Here is a 20921-nt window from a genome sequence, read left to right as displayed (position 1 = left end):
ATAAATTCTGAAAAAGTATAAATTTTTTTTTTGCATAAAAAAATAAATCAACCTTGCTAATTTACATTGAACCAGTTCACTTGTTTTAGTTTTATCATTTGCCAATGAATATTCATAATGAAGTCCTAGAATTACAAGAGTGAACTCAGGAGAGTATCTGGCTTTGTATTGGGTGGGTGATTAAATCATTAAAAACAGGTGATGTTACTGGCTTCTTGCATGTCTATAGAGACTTGACAAACTTTTAAGGTGGTAAGTTCCGAAAGGCAAAGAACCTGTGTGCAAACAGATTCTTCTGCATAGTTTTGTTTGTGGTAGGTTGCAGTGATCTAAATCAGGGGTCAGCAAATCATAACCCACAGGCCAAAGCCTAGCCTACCACCTGTTCTTGTAAGGCCTGTGAGCTAAGAATGCTTTTACATTTTTTAAATAGTTGGGAAAACATCAAAAGAAGACTATTTCATGACACATGAAATTTAAGTGAAACTCAAATTTCATGTCCATAAATACAGCTTAATTGGAATGCAGCCACACCCATTCATTTACATACTGTCTGTGTCTGCTTTCATGCTACAAATGGCAGAGTTGAGTAGATGCAACAGAGGCCACATGCCTTGCAAAGCCGAAAACATGTATTATCCCCTTTTCAAAAAAAAATGTTTGCTGGCCTCTGATCAAGACAAGTGCAACAGTAATATCAATTATAATATTAATAGTAATTAATTTTCTTTTAATTATTCATCCCCATCTTAAAGTTTTACTTCTTTCATTTAGGATCCTAAAGGAACTCATCTAAAAATGTTAAACTAAAATAAATAAAATCCAGAAAGAGAATAATCTGTAGCCAGTTACTGTGAAGGCAAACTCCATTTTAGCTTCCAAAGAATGAGATAGGTATTGAGATTTTTAAAAAAGTTTACTCCCCTTAGGACCTATACTTTATGGCAACCTTAACTTAGGACTTGGGCTTATAAACCTGGGATAATATTCCTTACTATAAAATAGATGTGAGGGAGTTTTAGGTCCTTTGAGATCTCCTCTACATATCGTTAGCGTAAAAAGATAAATGTGAACAGTACGCTGACTTTAAACTTGGCCAGTGGAGTTATCTTCCCACCCCAAAACCCAGGAAATTTATTTTAATGAGGAAGAGATAAATGATCTGTACATTAGCCTCCCATGAGAAATCACCATGAGCCATGGGAAGTAGCTCTATTGCTAGACATCAAATGACATTTGGCCAGATGGGTCTTGAAGACGCACAGTCGGTCATCACCCACCACCTGGGGACCTGGAGACCCAGATGGTAAATGACTGGACTCGAGCAATTCTTCCACATAACCAACTTAAACCCCCTTTTTCTTTCGGGAAGAAAATAAGGACAGACGTCTACACAAAAATACTATGAAATCTTTTTAATCCTAGAAAGGATTTGATTACTAGTAACTAAAGAGGGGGGGAAGTCAACAATAATAAAATTCAGACTTTTTAATCAAGTGAACACATATCAAATTGATCAACATTGTTAAATGGCAAGATATTAATTTATCCATAGAAGACATGTTCTCATCCAGCGGAAAACTGATTTAAACATGTTTTGACAGAGTGCTAAGAGATATTATAGGTGACAGTTGACTTAATGAAGTATTTAAGGCTTCAAAACTGTGCCTTTTAGAAAAATAACAAATAACCTCTTCGTCTACCACTTATGGGGGAAAAAGGAACAACAAATGTCAATTAAAAGTCACAGAAACATGATTAATTTGTTTATGCTTTCAACATTTCACTGAGCTTTCCAAAGGCCAGACATAAAACTAAAGTGAATTTTATAGCCAGGATTTGTCTGAATATTTTCCTCCTAATATTCTTTCTGTCATGCTTCTGTGCTTGGAATAAAATGACAGACCATTGGAATCCAAAGGAAAAAGTCAGCTCCTTTCCAAAGATGGGACTGAGCTGACAAAAATCCATTTAATATCTAAAATTAGAAATAAAATAAAAAAATTCTTCAATATCAACTACATTTTCAGAGAGTTCATTAAAATTTAAGGCATTTTTGACATGTCAGAGATTTTAAGTCCAGTGACAGGAGAAGAAAGAAGCTACCTGGGAGCAAATCCCAATTATCTTTATGGCTTGGAACATACATATTGAGCACAGCTGAAGATGAAGAGAGAGGTGACAAGTGGAAATTTTTTGGCTCTGTCCAGTCTAGACAACTTTACCAAGGCTCCTCTGAAAGGGTGCATTTCAAATGTATTTCCAATCTTCTGTTTAAATTTTGATCAAACAGAGGAAAGGCTCGTCAGCACTCTGTTAGCAGGATGACAGTGATAACAAGGCCAAAATAATTTCTTCTTTATAAAAAAGACTCAAGAAATTAAATGCAAGAAAAGGTTTATGTGAAGTGACACCCTCCATGAATTCCACAACAAACAATAAAAGAATGGTAAACTCACTCATATGCGTTAACAGTAGAAATATATATAAAACAAACATTCATTCAATAATAACAGGATGGTCTAGTGTTTTACCCACCAGCCAAATAAACATGATTATTCATTTTTCTTCCATTTTCCATAAAAATAAAGAAATCACCTGCAGAATCAAAAGTTACAAGTCATACTTCATTGAAATGCTTGGGGCAAACCTTTCAACAAACCCTACCCATATGCCCTGTCTCTCTCAGCCAATCACGAGTCTTTTTAAAAATCTGAATTAAGATCCATAAAGATTACTGTTTATTGGAAACAAGCCAGAGCACCTTAGATCATCAATGGCCAGGAGACTCCCTTCTTTTCCAGTTCTAAAACAATTAAGGTTGACACAAAGTTAGCAAAATTAGTCAAATCCATTCAAACTTCTTTCAACAAATAATATCCAAGTCAAGATAATACTAGTTACCCATCATTGTATTCATAGGAAATATCACAATTACCTGGATTACTTTTGAATAGGACCAACACTTATTTTATAATTGCTTATGGTACAACCACATTCTTATTATGAATACAATTATATGCAATTTTCCACAATTGAATTCCTGCCTTGCTGGCTTAAAAAAAAAAACTTTCAAGAAAGTCATAATCCTCAAAGTACTGTAGAAGAAAAATAACCATATAACTTCTGGCACTTGACATAGGGCATATGTCCCACTGACATCTTCTGGAGACCATGGAATTACCCAATACCTTTGTACAGTTGTCTGTACTTACAGACAAGCCATCCCACTTTGTTCTTCATGATACTGCTAGTGATTTGATAAACAGACTTTCCCACTTACTTTAAATCATACTCAAGCACTACATAAACTGTTTTAAGCCATTTGACTTCTAGGATAGTACCAGCTTGTTTGTATTAATGGACAAAGGCTTCTTCTTGCCTTTTGTTTGTTTATTTATTTTAAGACTCCTTCAAACTTTTAGTCAAGCCCTTCTTACCAGTTTCAACAAGGATGGAGTTTCAAAGGCGATTCTAAGTTTAGACAACTTCAGCACATGCTAACTCTTCCTAAAATATTACTGATGATTTAAGCTTCTGAAATCAAAAGAAGATACCTTATGGAAAAAAAGAAAAATTTATTGTCTTTGTTGCTCACCATTTTTAATAGAAAAATTGTTTTCAGGTCTCTCAGGAAAATAAATAATGGGAAAAATAACTATACCTTAAAAATTTTTCAAATCTTTCCCAAAATATAAAGAAAAAACATAAATGGGATCACAACGCATATGCTCACATCTGCCCTCGAAAGCACACTTTTTATGTAGACGTTATAAAGAATAAAATTACCCATTAATTATATGGCATGCATCAGCAGTGCACTGGTGGGCTTAAACTTGGTTTTCAGTTACGTGTATATACAGACAAATCTCTTCCTGAGTTGAGTTTCATCTTCAGTTGAGACCCAAATCATTTGCTTTCCTTTTTTGGCAAGATACTTGACCATGTGATAAGGCAATCAAACGTTTCAACCTCCTTCCCTTTTCAGCGGCATGGCCCTCCTCAGTGAGATCACCAATGTGACAGGTGTGAGGACGGGCCCTAAAATATAGTCCTGTAAAACTAGAGCAGGTTTCTCCGTGCATTAGTCTGAAGGCTACAGCACTGTCTCTTCATATATTTGGGGATCTTGAGGATTTCAGTTGAACAGATTCAAAATGGTCTTCTTTTTCCTAAGAAAAAAATATTAAAAAACAAAATCAATTCACTGAAGTTCTCATAAGATTTTAGGACCTAACATGTCCAGAAGGAAAGTCCCAGAAATCATTTTAATCTATGTACCTGTCACTTATGATTAGATGTTTACATTTAAAGTTGGGTGGCAGCAATAAAACAAATAGCATGCCTACCCTGAAGGGCACTTTTGATGTCCAAGAGATAAGACAGACAAATCCAAAATAGAAGCAAAACATGATTACAATAGATATCAAAGATATAGTTGTGATTCCTGGGAAGAAAACACCCAGTCCCTTCCTAAGGGCACATCTGACCTGGGTGCTGAAATGAATGATCTTGCCATGCTAATCATGGGCAAAACAGAACTCACAGAAACTAAATATTCTCAAGACAATATAGGCTGAATGATAAGAAAAAGGACAGCAGAAATAAATAAGGAGGACATTAATAAAACATAACATTATTTGGGATCACTGACATATTTTAGGAAAATCTCTTGAGTGAATGCCTAGTAAAGATAGTAAACACATCATCTTAGATAATAGATCAAAATTTTAACTCAAATATATCATTGCTGGTAATATTGTGAGTATATCACACATTCAAAATATAGCCTATTAAAATAAATTCTTTTTCTTTAATGAGGAAAAAGAGAAGTAGGAGGTAGGGTTTCTCCCAAACTTTTTATTGTTAAAGCTTTCTGAAGGCTGCTGGAATTGGGTAGGAGGACTATGCTACTAAAGAGAATAAAGATGAAGAGAACTAGGATTATTTTAAAAAATAAAAGAAATAGGAGGCCAACCAGTCCTGGTACAAATAGAGGTGCATCTAAGGCCAAGCGTGGTGGCTCATGCCTGTAATACTAGCACTTTGGGAGGCCATGGCAGGAAGATTGCTTGAGGTCAGGAGTTTGAGAACAGCCTGAGCAAGAGTGACACCTTGTCTCTACCAAAAACAGGAAAAAATTAGCTGGGCATGGTGGCTCATGCCTGTATTCTCAGCTACTCGGGAGGCTGAGGCAGGAGGATTGTTTGAGCCCAGGAGTTTGAGGTTGCTGTGAGGTAGGCTGATGCCATGGCACTCTAGCCCTGGGCAACAGAGTGAGACTCTGTCTAAAAAAAAAAAAAAAGAAAAAAAGAAAAGATATCGCAATACCATATTGTATTAATAGAAGGAAAAACATGGGTTTGGAACTGGGGGTTGTGGCTTCTAATCCCTATCTAACTGCCCTTGGACAAATAAGTGAACCTTTCTAGGTCTATTTGTGGGTTAAAGAAGGCTACCACATGGGATGGTCTTTTTAAGCTCTAAATTCAAGAATCTACTCAAAAGCTAACTTCTCCCAGAAGCTTCTCCATACCTTGTCACTGCCTACCCTCCCGCACAACCTCTCTTCTGTGTTCCAAGAGACCCTACACTTGTTCTTGCCATACTGGATGATCGTCTGTGTGTGTGTGTGTGTGTGTGTGTGTGTTTGTGTGTGTGATGTGTCCTCCTCCAATATTCCAGATGGTATTTAACATAAAAAGCTGTGTCCAATTTGACATATCCTCAAAACCTGGTGAAGTGTCTTACAGTGTCCCATAAATAACCATGAAATAAAATTTTTAAAAAATGAAAAAAAATCAATTGAACATATTTTTTAAATTGCTGAGAAAAGCAAAGAAAAATAAATCTATAAATAAAACCCCACAAATTCAGTGCAGTGCTAGGGAAATATCAAATAAGGCATGGCCTTTAGAACATGAATGAAGATATATAAGGTAAAACAAACCCTATAGGACATAGCAGTTAATAAACTTATAAACATTTTTGCTCTGTGAAGTCACACATAACAAACTTTTTCAAAAACAGACACACAGTAAGACGTGTACAGTGATATTTACAGCAGCTTTATTCACAGCCAAACACTGGAAATAGCACAGGTAGCCATCAATAGAACCAATAAATTTTGGTATATCCATACAATGTACATTAGGAGTAGAACACTTCCTTTAAAAAACCTTGTTATATTTTTACGGACTCTTGAGATATTGTCAATGGCCTGTTTTGTATGCCACCTGGAAAACTACAGACTGACATATTACAGTCACCCCTTTTGGGGATCACAAATTCTGGAAATAAATTTTAGCTTCTGATCAAATCACCTTTGTCACTCATGTAGATGCCCAGAGTGAGGACCTGGGCAATGAAAAGACCAAATAGAATCAATCTGTTGATAGAAACCACACAAGACAGACTGCCACAAATGCTTCATGGATAATTCATCTTGTCCAACGTGGCAATGTGACTGCCATCGTAGACAGACGCAAAGTAAAGGACTCTATATTTCTGATACAGAAGTTACCACAGCATGCTAGACTTGGGACTCATGCCAAAAATTGACAAGTTTTCCCCTGGCAAATTGATGACAGTATACCTCTGGCCACTTCTTTGGGCTATCAGGGGTGCCTCACCACTGTTGACACCTGTTCTGGTTATGGTGTTGCTGTTCCAGTCTGATTAGCTAACTCCAGCCACACCACTGTGGCCCTTGAGACAAAACTGTATAAGGTTAGTGGCTTTATGGACCATTTGCAGTCTGACAAGGATGTACTTTTTAATCACAAAAGCCACCTAGAAATGAGCTGAGAATAGAGGTATTCAATGGACCTTCCACATTTCCTACTGCCCAAAGGCATGTGGTATCATTGAGCATTAGAAGGGTCTTCTCAGAAAATAGAAAGATTTATGACTCTATCTCCCCCAATTTCTCCTGATCCACACATCTTAGTAAGGCAGTTTGGTCACTAATTTTATTCACACACACACACCCCATATAAGGTTATATACACTTATCTGAAAATCCAGGATTCTGCCTGACCATTCCTGGGCAGAATGTGTCCTTATTTACTCCAACAGTGACTCCCAGGCTGCCTGGGTACTACCTCCAGTGATAGCCCAGCCAGAAGTGGGTCTAGGAGGCTCGAACATAATTCTGGCTTAACCACAAGTATTATTGTCATCTTGGTTTGTCATGCTCCAAGATCAAAAGGATAATGGCCGCTTGTTGAATACACTGCTCACCAAGTCCCCCTACCATGGCCCACATGGACAAAGGTAGGGTACACAATGGGTCCCCATGTGTTTTTTAAAATGCCCTTGTCCCTCTTGTACCTGAATGTTCTGGAGGACAAATCTAGGTGCCAGCAGGGGATGAGTAGAAATAAGATGAAGTTACAGTTACTGATATGGGACAAACAGGTTTTTTGGCAAAGCAGGGAGACAACAATGCAGTTTGATAACGAAGCACTTGGGAAGGAGATACCTCAGAGCCTGGGAGGTATGAAGGAAGCAGAAATGTTAACAATCATTTGTTTTTCAGAGCCACTCACCTTCCTATGAAGAGAAATGCCTTGGTGTGGCTCTCTCAAACTGTTGCAAGTGTCTTTAATTTAACTGACTGCTGGGCCTGCCGTACCCACACCACATGCTCTAACCACAATTTGATTGCCATTCCCCTTAAATGTGCTGAGAAATCTATCCAAAACAGAGAGGGATGGCCTCAGCCCCTGCCCCAGAAGAATTCCAATCAACACTACCATTCCCACAGCCAATATTAAGTCATTTCATGAGGTATACAAATGCCACCAGTTTGCAGTGTAGACAAACAGGAAAAGTTGAACTGACTGCCCTCAAGAAGTCTCCACAAAGACAAAGAAGAGACACAGTTATATGAGGTGAATTGGAAAACCTGAGGTTTACTAGCCAGCAAGGAAGCCACTTACAGGCACTGTCAACCTGTGCTGCCTAAGTGATGCAGGTCCCACTTAGTGTGCCCAAAAATTGCAAGTAATTCTTTCTTTCCAGAAGCACCATTTGTATGTCCAGGACTAAACTTCTTCATTAACTTGTTTCCATCCTAAAAACATGGTAGCCTGCACCTTAGGAGTAGTTACTATATAAAAGATCTTCAATTGTTTATGGAAACATCCCCCAATAGATCACGTAGCCCTTACATAACTGCAAGAATTTTTCCAAAATAAGTGAATAACCAATTTATTCACATTCCTCCTATGGGCAATTATTCAATTAGAAAAAATGGTATGAAATTTTTCTCTGACTTTAGCTGAATTAATCAGTGATACCAACTCAGCCGTTGAAGGCATTCAGAACATCAACTCATTGTCCATACATTGTTGTTGACAATATAATTGCTCTCTCTTGAGGGCCAAAACCAAGTGTGCAATCACTAATATATCCCGTTGTATCTGGATTAATGTACCTGGATTGTCTTGTTGGATTGCTGTGATCCTAGATCAAAAGGATAATAACCACTTGGTTGAGTACACTGTCCACCAACGCTCCCTATCATGGCCCATGTAGACAAAAGTGGCAGACACAGTGATGCCCCCATATCCATGGGGCATATGTTCCAAGACCCCCTGTGGATGTCTGAAACAAGGATAGTACCAAACCCTATATTTATTGGTTTTTTCAATCTAGTAATCAAGTTACCAAGTAACTAAGGGGTAGCAAGTTTATGCAGTGTAGACCCACTGGACGAAGGGATGATTCACATCTAGGTTGGGATGGAACATCATGCTACTCGGAACAGTGCACAATTTAAAACTTAATGTTTATTTCTGGAATTTTCCATTTAATATTTTCAGACTATAGTTGACCAGGGGTAACTGAAACCATGGAAAATGAAACTGCCGATAAGGAGGGACTTCTGTACATTGGGTCTCTGTAAGTTTTTGAAAATTTCCTTGTCCCTCTTCCATCTGAATACTAAATATATATTTCATAGAAATATGATAGTCTATTTGTTGTTTTCACAGTATCTTAGACTTACTGACTTAACAGTACACATAGATATCTCAATCTTTAACACCTGCAGAGCTGCATAGTATTCCATTACTTTCATGGATGAAAATTTCTCATCTAAGTCTTCATTCATGGTACATAAAGTTGTTTCTACTTTGTTAACTAGCAAAAACTATGCTGCAGTGAATATTCTTGTATTTACACTATGTACTTCCAGGAGGATTCTGTTGGATAAATACCCCCTGAGATAGAAACATATTGAATAACAGAGCTTTCATGAAGGCTACTATTAGGTTAATATGGCCCCTATTATAAATGCCCAGTAATACCAGGCTAAAATTCTGCTCTCACCTTTGTTGCCAAGGATTTGAGTTTTCCTAGCAGTGACTGTTTATTGGAATATACAACTTCCTCTTCGTTGTCTTCTCCTTCCATGATAGCACAACTGTCTGCAGCTGGGAGTTCACACTCTTTTGAGTTAGTTGTCATTACTAACTTGGAATATTTGTACTCCAGTCTAAGTAGTGGTAGATAAAATAAACAAATAAGTAAATAGATAAATGTCCATTTATTTTTATAGAAATTCTTATTTTAAGTGGTCATATGCCAGCTCATTAAATTGTCTTGTTATTCCACCAACAAATTTCCCTCACCTAGAGCCACAGCAATATATGTTCCCATTTATCTTCCATTTACATACAAATATTCCCCAGATGTCAGAGTATCAGTTCAGTATAATTAATTCTACCACTTACTTTATATTGACTGAATTGTCCAATTATGAAGTACTTTTGGGAAAAAAACAACTTTGAGGTCCGAATGCATTTTCTTAATTTATGAATATTTGGAAGCCAATTCACCATCAGGTTTTCCAAAGTTTAGTTCATAAGGATGAGAATATCAAACAGGCAAGTGATTTGGTCTTTACAGTCTCTATGTAATTTATTCCATTATACTACCACCCCAGATACTACAGTTGTGCCTAGATATTACTATATAGAACCTCCACAGTCCAACTGAGATTTAAATCATTGTCAAAAATTCAAATCATGTAACAGACCGATATACTTTCAGATGTTAGGTTCAATACTCAATTCCAGATTCTTGGAGACCTGGAGCAAATAAATGTGATATTTGGCATTGTACTTAGCCTATTTCTTTGCAAATGTCTGCCCACAAGAAATTAAAAAATAAAAGGTAAAGCAAGAAGACAGCATTGTCATAAAAAGAAAAACAAACACAGAGAAAAGCTGTCTGGCAATCTCAGCTTTATTACCATCTACCTGAGTAACACGGAGCCTCCAGTTTTCTTTGTTTTATGATAAATGGCTCTAATTCAATGAGCTCTAATGTTCTATGATCTTTTTATTATCAGAATAACAATCATTTCCTCTGCTTGCATTCTCAAATGCCTTTCCTGTAATTCCTTTATGAGGGGAAATTTCTTTTTTCCCTAAGACAATCTATTTATGGGATAAAATGGTTAAAGTTTAAAATTTTCACAACAAAACAGACCCTCCAGTTCTTATGTGATCATTCTAATTAGGGTACTTACTTTTGATTCTTTTTCCAGAAGTAGCAAGTCAGAGCCACCAGCAAAACTGCCGTGAAAGCTCCCACACCTGCTCCCACTTTCAGCCAAAAGTCAACTGTTTCGCAGGTTGACAACTTTTTCTCAGGCAAAGAAATTCCTTTAATGCACCATTTAGGTTCATTCCATACATACAAGGTTTCCTTTTTTAAATAAATAAATAAAACCACATACAACATGAGAAATGAGATTCAGATTCAATTGTGAAAGCTAGATTTGTTACGAGGTCAATTTCTCATCTAGAAGAAAAAAGGGTTTGCTAACCGTTTACTCATAGTATAACAGACACACAGGATTATTCACCATTCATTTAACAGAAGCTCCAGGAAGAGAGGGAAAAGGATACAGAAGTGAGTGAATAAGGAAATAATGAGTGAAAATGTGAAAACCAAACAAAGATATGGATTGTCACATTGGAAGGGCTCAATACATGCTGAGGAGACTGAATAAAAATCACTCCATCTGGACACATCTTTTGGGCTATACTCCTTAAATTTTGATGATCCCTGACTTCTTACTCATGTTTTTGGATACAAGGTTAGGTTGTTTAATATAATTCATGGGAGTGGGTTGCACCTACCCATCATGTAGGCCCATTTTCCCAACTAGCATCTACTCTGAGCAGAAGAGCAGACCCTGGACCAAGGACATACTGGTGGCACCATGCCTGGCAGACTTGGGTGATTCATGTGGGGTGGGCACATGGACTGCACTCTCCTTCCCCAAGCCAAAACGAGGAAGGCATTATTCCGGGTCATCACCACCCACACCAGGTGCTCTGGTCCTCCCAAAAGAGATGACTCAATCCCTTTAACGCAATGCTTTTCAAACTGCAAGTTACAGTTATCTAGTGAATAAAAAAAAAAAATCAATATACTGGGTCTCAACCAGAAATTTTTTTAATACATAGATTAAATCAGATCAAGAGAGAACATTAGAGTACAGTACATGGTTCCTTATATATCTCAATATATTCAGTGACCACTAGCAATTTGCATGATTATATCCATTGACATTAAATAACACAGGGCGTGTATCTCATAATGTGTCACTTTTATCAACACCCTAACAGAAAGATAACACCATAATGTGTAATTTTATATTTTATATACATAAACGTGTTTTTGCAGGTAGTCATGAAGTGATATGGAGGAGAATCTTATCTGAGGAAAAGTTTCAATCAAGTTTTGGATAGGAACTTTCAGCATGTTTCTTAGAAAGGATATTAGTGATCAAATTTTTTTGTTAGTACATGACAATTTGTAACGAATTTTCACGAACAATTTTCACGAAACTTAGTGCAAATAAATTACTTTTAACATGGGTCACATTATTTTTATAAAAATGATGAGGTAAGAAACGCTGAGACATGTTCAAATTCAACTGCTGCATCTCGAAGCATAAATAATGACAATGCAAAGAAAAATGTAAACTCTAGTTGGCAAACATTGACTTCATTTGAAGTGCATTCTAACAAGAAAAAAATACTGTGCCAGAGTTTATATGGCTTTATCAAATGTGCAACATCCAAGCAAGCTCTGATATGTAATGACAGTCTTATAAAAGAATCTTAAAACTTCAAAATTAAAAAGATACTTGCAAACTCAGAATACCTAACTTTTCAATAAGCTCCTCAAATACTGACAAAGAAAAAAAAAACAAGCTATTGGCAAAATGTCTCAGTCTCAGTAATTACATAACTATTAATTAGAAAGCATTATTCCTTCATTCAATCACATATCGTTGGAAAACAGAAAATGGCTGACACTGCAGCTGAAAAATGTATTCTTCCAGAATGTAGGAATATTTTGTAAACAGGGTAAGATCAATTTGATGATAAATAGAAAAACATTCTTCTCAGTGATAACACAGTATCTCTTCAAATCTTTACCACTGCATGACATTCAGAAGTAATGCTTGATACACACTTAGAACCTAGTATAGATTTTTGAGATCCAATTTGATAAGAGCACTTTTATCCCAAGTTGTGTAGCTCTTTTTGTTAACATCAGCTATATGTGGCAGGCTTCTTGTACTGCGTAAATTTAACTTCATATGCATCTGTAGTAGATATATTTACAGAATTTGGGAAGTGCATGATCAGTCAACATTAAGTGAAAAATTATAAAGGGTAGTGCAGAAAAATGGTGTGGAAACACTGTGGGATGATTTAAAATTTTTGAAATGCCATTGCAATATTTTGTAATAACTATTTTTTTCTATCATGAAGCTTTAACATTCCAAAAATATCCACATTTGTTCATTGATATAATGGGAAACACAGCAAAAGTTGTTATTTGTATATGAAGCTCATTTGAAATATTTTATTCGGAGGTGGAGGTGGCCATCCCCACTTACCGCATCGTACCCCTTTGCAATTGCAGTGGAATATGCTAAGTAAGGTATATGAACTCAGGAATGACATTCAAATTTTTCTAATTGAAGCTCAATATCCTTTGGCGAACATTTTCAAAATTGATATCTAAATATAACAGAAGGATATATTTAACTTCTTCTGGTATTTCTCTAATTAAAGTTATAATTATAGGGGTAGAATTATAAATTCCAACATGTCAAGCACATCAAAAATCCAAAAGATATTATTCTTAAAGGCAAAAGCAAATACTTAAGAAGAATCACCTAGCAACTACCTATTCTCAATATTCTTATAATAAGTTGAAGAGAACCTTGGCAATGAAGACAGTTGGAATGAAATAAAATTAGAGAAACTGTTGCAACCTCAGTGTCTTCGACATCTCATCATTACCTTTCAGAAGAGAAACAGTGAATATTAAAGAATGTTTGGATAAAAAATCATGAAGCTTTTCAAAACCTTTGAGTTAAATTTGGTGGCCAAAGAAGGGAATACAGCTTAGTTTTTCATTTATTTTAACCAACAATTATAAGATATATCATAATTTTAGAATAAAGAAAAACAATTTCAATTTCTGAAGCAGAAAAAGTATCATTATTATTATGAAGATTAACAAGAAACCATTTTTGTGAACCTGGAATTTTCATCCTTGACCCACTTAAAAACGTTAACAAGAAACTGTGTCAACAGTTCACTGAATGAGCAGCACCATTCCTGCACGCTCTGAACTCAAATAAGCCATCTGCAGGTAAGCACATTTGATAAATTAAATAACACATTTCCTAATTTTTGTTTTAGTGTTGTCTATTTGGGGATTTTTCCTATTTTGTATTAAATGATTAATAAGAATATACTTTATATTAACTTGATGCTAGTACTTCATCATAAAATATGAAAAAAAGTATTGTTCCATGGAACTGCATTTCACTTTTAGGCATATCTCTGAGTATCTAATTTGTGTCTGTGTACTGGGTTGGATGTATAATATATTTCTTACTACAAGTTCACTGTCATGAAAATTTTAAAAACACCCACTTAGAAAATAATTCTCTATATTTTTTCCCAGGGGTAAGTTGAACACAACTGCTGATAAATACTCTGAATGCATGGGACTGGGTGGAAGCCTTCTGATTCCATCCCTCTCACATTCCTGCCCTCCAACCTGTTAACTGCATGTTCTTCAAGACTTTCCTGGGCAAAAAAAGCTCCCCCTCTCCAATCCCCTTAGTCAGTCAGTGGGTGTTCTAGTGTGTTCCCCTCTCCATGCTGACCTGCAGATCAGTCCTATCCCTTCTACCTTCTAGCTTACAGAAACCCCATCTAAACCTCTGGTCCTCTGAGGCCCACTTTCCACTAGGGTTTCCAGCACTGGTTTTGATTTACTTTCCCCTGCACTTCCTTACCATCATTTCAATGGAACTTGGGGATTGTGAGGGGGGGTGCAAGTAGTCTTGAAGGAGATTAAGTTGGGTTTTTTCCATGATACTACTTAAAGCTGGTGCAGTGAAGTAGGCTCTCCCAAACACTACTGACAAAAGTGAAAATTGACATAATCAAAGAAATTTGGTGATATATACCAAGAACTTTAAAAATTTCCAGCTCCTTGGATCTGATTAACTTCTTTCTGGTAATAAACTCTAAAGAAATAATAAAATTTCTAACAAAGATGTTCATTACAAAGTTATTTATGAAAGGATCGTTTTCCATTTTTTCTCAAGAATCTAACAGGAAAATTATTAATCCAAAATTATATAAATAATGGAATATTTGTCAATAACAAAAATATCGTGTTTTAAAAAATTTAATGAAAAGGGAAATTTTTAATGACACATTAAATGTAAAAAGGAAACAAAAAATATATAGGGTAGAACTCCAACCTTATTTAAGAAAACAAACAGCAAAAAAGCACACAAATGATTTCAGAGAAAATATAGAGAGTAGAATCTTGATTTTATATGGATACGCTTTAGTTTTTTGACATGCTTCTTGTGGTAACTCACTTATACCATCCTCATCTTAATTATTCCTACCTGCATTATATAAACTACATGTTGGTTTAATGGTATCATTCCTTTATCAGCCAGGTAAATATCCATAGCCCATGTGTCTCCCTTGCCATGACTGATTTTCCTCAAGTCCAGTATATATCTGCAGGTATCCCAGCATTTGGGAGTTGAACGACCATTGATTTTTAATATATGTTAGTGTCACATTAAGTTAACGATAAGCTTTAGCCATGCTCCTGAACCTGAATTTCTATGATATGATGCCAGACTAACCAAGTATATATTCAATGACACAGTTCTGCTTGGACGGATTTGGTCCTTACCTGAAATCCTCTCTTGCAGGCTCCTTCAATCTCGTGGAAGTCATGCTCCGTGCACAGAGGGCAAGCTTCAGCACTCTCCCACAGGAAATAGAAAGCACACCCATCACAAGTACCTGCTGGGCACTTGCTGAAACAAAAAACAAACGAACAGAAACCCACAAAAATGACAGCTTGTGTAACACATTCAATCCAATCAACATCTGGGTTCCTATCACATTCTGGGGAGCATTGTGTGGATGCTGAGGAAACCCAAGTGGAAAAAAATCTAAAACAGACAAAACCACAATGAGGTAATATTTTATACTTATTTGGGTGGCTAGGGTCAAAAACCAGATAATAACAAGTGTCATGAGGATGTAGAGAAATTGGAATACTCATATACTGCTAATAAGACTGTAAAATGGTGCAGCTGCTTTGGAACAGTACTCTAGCATTTCCTTAGACAATTAAACATAGAATTACCATATAATCCAGCAAGTCCACTCGTAGGAGTAAAAACATACATCCACACAAACACTTGTAAATGAATGCAGAGCAGCATGAATCATAATAACCAAAAGGTGGAAACAACCTAAATATTCATCAACAGATGAATGGATGAACAAAATGTAGTATATCTGCACAATGCAATATTATTATTCCACCATAGAAAGAAAAGCAGTACCAATACATGCCACAACTTGGATGAACCTTAAAAATATTATGCTAAGTGAAAGAAAGAAGTCACAAAATTCAACATATTATCCTATTCTTATGAAAGTCCAGAATAGGGAAATCTGTAGAGACAGAGAGTAAATTGGTAGTTGCTTAGGGCTGGGAAAGGAGCTAGGGCACAGGGAGGTGAGAACTAAAAGGTAAGAGATTTCTTTTTGAGGTGATAAAAATGTTCTAAAATTGACTATGGACTATGATGGTGTTTGCACATATCTGTGAATATTCTAAAAACCACTGAATTGTATTTACATGGATAAATTGTATACTATGTGAATTATATTTCTATAAAGCTGTTTGTAAAATTTTTAAAGAGAGACAAACACAGATAATGACAAATAGCCCTGGAAAGGGTTCTTGGTGGAAATGATGTCTAAGCTGAGTTTTGAATGTTCACAATAAGAGTTAGCCAGAATAAAAGTGAAGAAAGCAAAGGAATTCCTGCCAGAGGGATGAGAGAGTATGATGAATCAGTAAGAAATTACATGTAGGTCATTATTGCTGGAGCTTCAGGAGCAAGGCAGTGAGTGAGTGCTGGGCACACAGGCAGGAAAGGCCTCACATGTTAAGAAGGCTGCAATTTCTGTCTAAGGCAATGCACTTAGGCAAGATGCTTCAGGGCTGCAGTCCCCAACCCCCGGTCTGCAGCCCACCAGGAACCTGGCTTCACAGCAGGAGGTGATGGTGAGCGAGTGAAGCCCCACCTGCACCCACAGCCACTCCGCATTGCCCTAACCCGACCCTCCACCCCCTCCACCCCCTACGGTGGCATCAGACCATCGTAGGAGCACAAACCCCACTGCAAACTGCACGCTCCCCAATGCGAATCCAACATCTGATGATCTGAGATGCCAACCAACCATCAGGTCAACACACAACTCAGTGATACAAATGATTTTACACTCCTAGGTTTCCTTGGCCTGATGATGATTTCAAGAGGTGGTTACCTTCACCACTCTGCAGATGATGGATGGGGCTTACACAGGGACAGCATCGCCCTGAACCAACCACAAGGTAGGACTTGGATGGAGACTTTTAGAAATTCTGCTTTTTTGAGAGGTGGACTCATTACATCAACTTGCCTCTTTCATTTTAGGAATAGAAAAACACAGCACGGCTGAAAAATGAACCTGCTGCTACTGTGTACAGAATCCCTACTGATTAAAGCCAGAAGCTATTTGGAAAGGTTCTAGTGAGGATGGCTGTCCTGTTCATGAATTCATTAGAACTAGGGGAATACTGTTCTCTTAATTTGTCTACTATACTTTAAGTTCCCTGAAGTCAAACCATGTAAATAAATATAGGCTTTGCCTGAAAACCTCCTTCAGACCTCAGCTGGTGCTGAGTACAGGAGTCCTGAAACACCTAATAGCAAAAGGACACAAAATAATGAGAATCAAAAAAGGACTGCTTTTAGGTTTTAACTTCAAATGCCTTTCTAATGATACATGGTACAAAATTGTAATTTTCAGTCTACCAGAAAAGTAAAATTTCATACTCTTAGTTAACTAAATATAGTCTAAGAAACCCTAGAATATGAACACTAAAAAAAAAAAAAAAAAAATCTGTGTCTAAAAATTAACTGCATTTTTGCATACCTATTTTTCCAAAGTGTCTGTGTGCTGTAGACTAAGCAGACATGGTGGGATGTGAAGGAAAGCAATGTTCTTCAGTAACACATTGTATCAGAGTCTCAGTGTTACTTGTCAGAGCTAAGAACAATGCTGAATAGTGATTTTTAGAAAAATAGCTTCACTCTTATCTGCCTTAATTTCACTGTTTGTAAAAAGGGAGTAATGAATATATTCAGACTAAGAAACAAAGATTTAAAAAAGGTAAGTACAATAAATAGAAACCATGCCACATAAAATATTATCCTTACTTTCCACCTTCTATATCAATAAAGGCAACTCAAAATTGCTCTTTTAAAAATTGAGTAACCAATAAGAAAAATTCTTCAAGAACACTATTTTTTGCCTAACATGATGTGCTACTTTAAAAATAATTATGTTTAACTGATCATTTAGCAAAAACTACCAATATGCTCTCCATTTCAAATCTCTATTCCCCAAGTTACTTTCTTCTTTATCTTTCTAACACAGAGAAGTTATTTGGGGGGTGGGAACAAACTACTTCTCATGGGAAAATAGAAGAGTAAGTCTGTTAAAGTTTGAGAAAAAAGAATTCAAAAAATGAAAAAGAAAATTAATCAAAGTTGCAAAAACTTCTAAAGTGAAGACTTGGGTTACAATTCTAACTGGACTTTCAAATGGTTGTGTGTTTTCCCACAAATGACTCAACTCCTCCTTTCCCCTGCCTCATTTTTGTAATTTGTCAAAATCAAATGTTTGCTATACTACCTTCCCAGGTTGGTTATAATAGATAAAATGACAGAACAATTTTGGAAAGTTCAAAGCACTGCAAAAATATAAAAGACGATTAGCAACGTACATCACCTTCTAAAGAACCAACAGAACCATTGAAACTGCAACAACAACAAAAATCAACACACTTACGTAATTTATAAAGCTGCCATTAGGTGTCCAAACAGTAAAAGCATTCAGTGCCTTTCCTTAGTAGACTTCACTTTTTAAAAGATACTCTTAAGTTAAAAGTAGTTTAATTTAGAATCAATTCTTTAATTCTTTTAACCCAATGAGTCATTTAAAATGCAGAATGCCCAAATTTAATCCTTTGTTATAAACTTCAGTTTCTCAGTTTAAATCAGGCATTCCCTGTGAAATGACAAGGCTGTATGAAGCAATAATAATTTCAATAGTGTTCATTTATAGCATGAAAATAGGAAAAAAAGTACAAGAGAAAAAAATACTTTCTTCTACCAAGAACAAAAAAGCAAACAGTAAAATAAATACTTTATTGCCAAATATTTGAAATGCTTTTTCCTTTGATTACCTGTCCTACCACCAACTCCTCCCACCTGCTCCCAGCTCGTCAAAGCTGGAATGCAGAGGTGCCACTAACGGTGCTTCTTTTATAACTTTTGATTTATGTGATCACCAGAGAAACCAGTGAGTAAATGTCTAAAGAGACAGTACATGGTCATGAACAGCTGGGGCATGCAAGGCTAGGATTCCACAAGATTGCTAGATGTGTTGTGAGTTCTAGGCAGAGAAAAGATCGATTCAAAGGACAAGCAGGTGGACCTTGATTTGGTTTTACTGGTAAATGAGGCATAGACTTCCCAGTTTCCTTACTTTACTTTTGGGATTACCTTATGAATCAGGATGGTACTGGCAAGATGTAAGAAGTCAGATTAAGCTTTTTTTAGGAAGTTAGTTCTTAGATTCTAAAATGGGATACATTTCCCGGAGGATAACTGGACAGAGCGATGAACTATTGGTGTCATCTTTTAAATAAATCAACTTTCCTAAAGCAGGACCTACTGGGTTCGTATCATGAATTCATGGAGAAGAATCTTTTCTTATGAACTATTATGACCTAATACTCAACCTATTATTAACTGTTTGCATCCTTTATAATTCAGTATAAATTTGTTATGCCAAAACTTCATTTAAAATACAAAAGTTAAAACAAACTTATTTACGCTGTAGATATGTTTCTGATCCTTCTGGATATTATCTCAGGAAACTGGGGGTAAAGGCCATGGTCTTGTGTGCCTAGGACATCTGTCAGTTGAGTTATCCTCTGAGATAAACTATTGTTGCTGAGTTTCTTTGGAAAGGGGCTTTGGAGTGTTTCTTGGGTCTCTCCAAGGTGGGGTATTCAGACTGGCATTGGTGATGCTGTCTCTAACCTGCTGTTCATGATTCCTCTCAGCTTTGGCATCTCAGAAAACTCAGTCTTTCTCTGCTGAGGATTTCTTGTCCCCTCTTGTGTGTGGTCCATAAAACACTAATGCATCTTGCTCCAATTTCAATTTTGTTAACATATAAATTGCTTATAACTGTGTCTTAGTCCATTCAGGCTCCTATAACAAAATATATTAACCTAGGTAGCTTATAAACAACAGAAATTTAGTTCTTACAGTTCTAGAGGCTGTGAAATCCAAAGTCAAGATGTCATCAGATTCAATGTCTGGTGAGGATTTGCTCTCTGCTTCAAAGATACCACTCTTGCCGCATGCTCACATGGTGGAAGGGGTTAGCTAGCTCTCTGGAGTCTTTTTTATAAGGGTAGTAACCCCATTCATGTAGGCAGAGCCATCATGATCTAATCAATCACCTCCCAAAGGCACTGCCTTCTAACACCATCATCTTGGTATCAGTATTAATTGATAATATTTCAACATACAAATTTAGGGAGATACATTCAGATCACAGCAGACCAAGTTTAAACATAAGATTTTTTTACCCACAGTTCTTACATCCAGGGTTATAAAATTCTACCAATCTCCTGCAAAAAACCTCCCTTTCTAAAGATTCTGTCCTGAGTTAATTACCAAAGCCAGCATCAGATCAAGACCTAGGCAAACTAAATTAACTGACACTCCCTAGTTTCTTTTTTAAAAAAACTAAGTTTTATCATCCTTATTTCAAAATTTATCCTAAAATTTTATGAATATTTTATGATTTATATATCACAAAGATTACTTATCAGTGTTTAAATTATATAATTTTAGCAATTCTGTTTTAGAAATTTTCCGTTTCTTGAACATAATGGCTTTCAGTTGTTTTGACTTAATGCTCATAATATTTTTATATACCTCCTTACTTTTTAATGTTCTAAGAACATATTTGATTTTAATCTTTTGAGTTCAATTCTTTTTAACTTCCACAGATTTAGATATCTATTATCTGTTTATAAATTGTTCCGAGGAAAAAGAAAACAAGGGATTCATTTAAGCAGTCATCATTCTCTACCTGTTAAGAACTTAAAACAGATAGACTTTTTGGCTTAAACAGTCCTTCCCAAAAGACCAAAGAAAATACTACATTAATATCCATAGATTG

General features: G+C 36.2%; 1 protein-coding gene across 2 annotated transcripts in view; it reads right to left on the bottom strand.

Moving 5' to 3' along the window:
* Positions 1–497: 497 nt before the first annotated feature.
* Positions 498–20921, bottom strand: part of ELAPOR2 (endosome-lysosome associated apoptosis and autophagy regulator family member 2) — a 148424-nt gene continuing 128000 nt past the window's right edge. For both annotated transcript variants that reach the window (XM_069461901.1, XM_069461902.1), the window contains 4 exons: positions 15280–15406; positions 10541–10719; positions 9337–9502; positions 498–4172 (listed from right to left, as the gene is read on the bottom strand). In XM_069461901.1, the coding sequence (XP_069318002.1) occupies positions 4113–4172; positions 9337–9502; positions 10541–10719; positions 15280–15406 (532 nt within the window). In that variant the 3' untranslated portion in view covers positions 498–4112. The remainder of the gene's footprint in view (positions 4173–9336; positions 9503–10540; positions 10720–15279; positions 15407–20921) is intronic.

This window comes from Eulemur rufifrons, chromosome 29 (assembly GCF_041146395.1).
Source record: "Eulemur rufifrons isolate Redbay chromosome 29, OSU_ERuf_1, whole genome shotgun sequence".
In the NCBI taxonomy this organism is placed as follows: Eukaryota; Metazoa; Chordata; class Mammalia; order Primates; family Lemuridae; genus Eulemur; species Eulemur rufifrons.
This window is presented reverse-complemented; position numbering and strand designations above follow the sequence as displayed.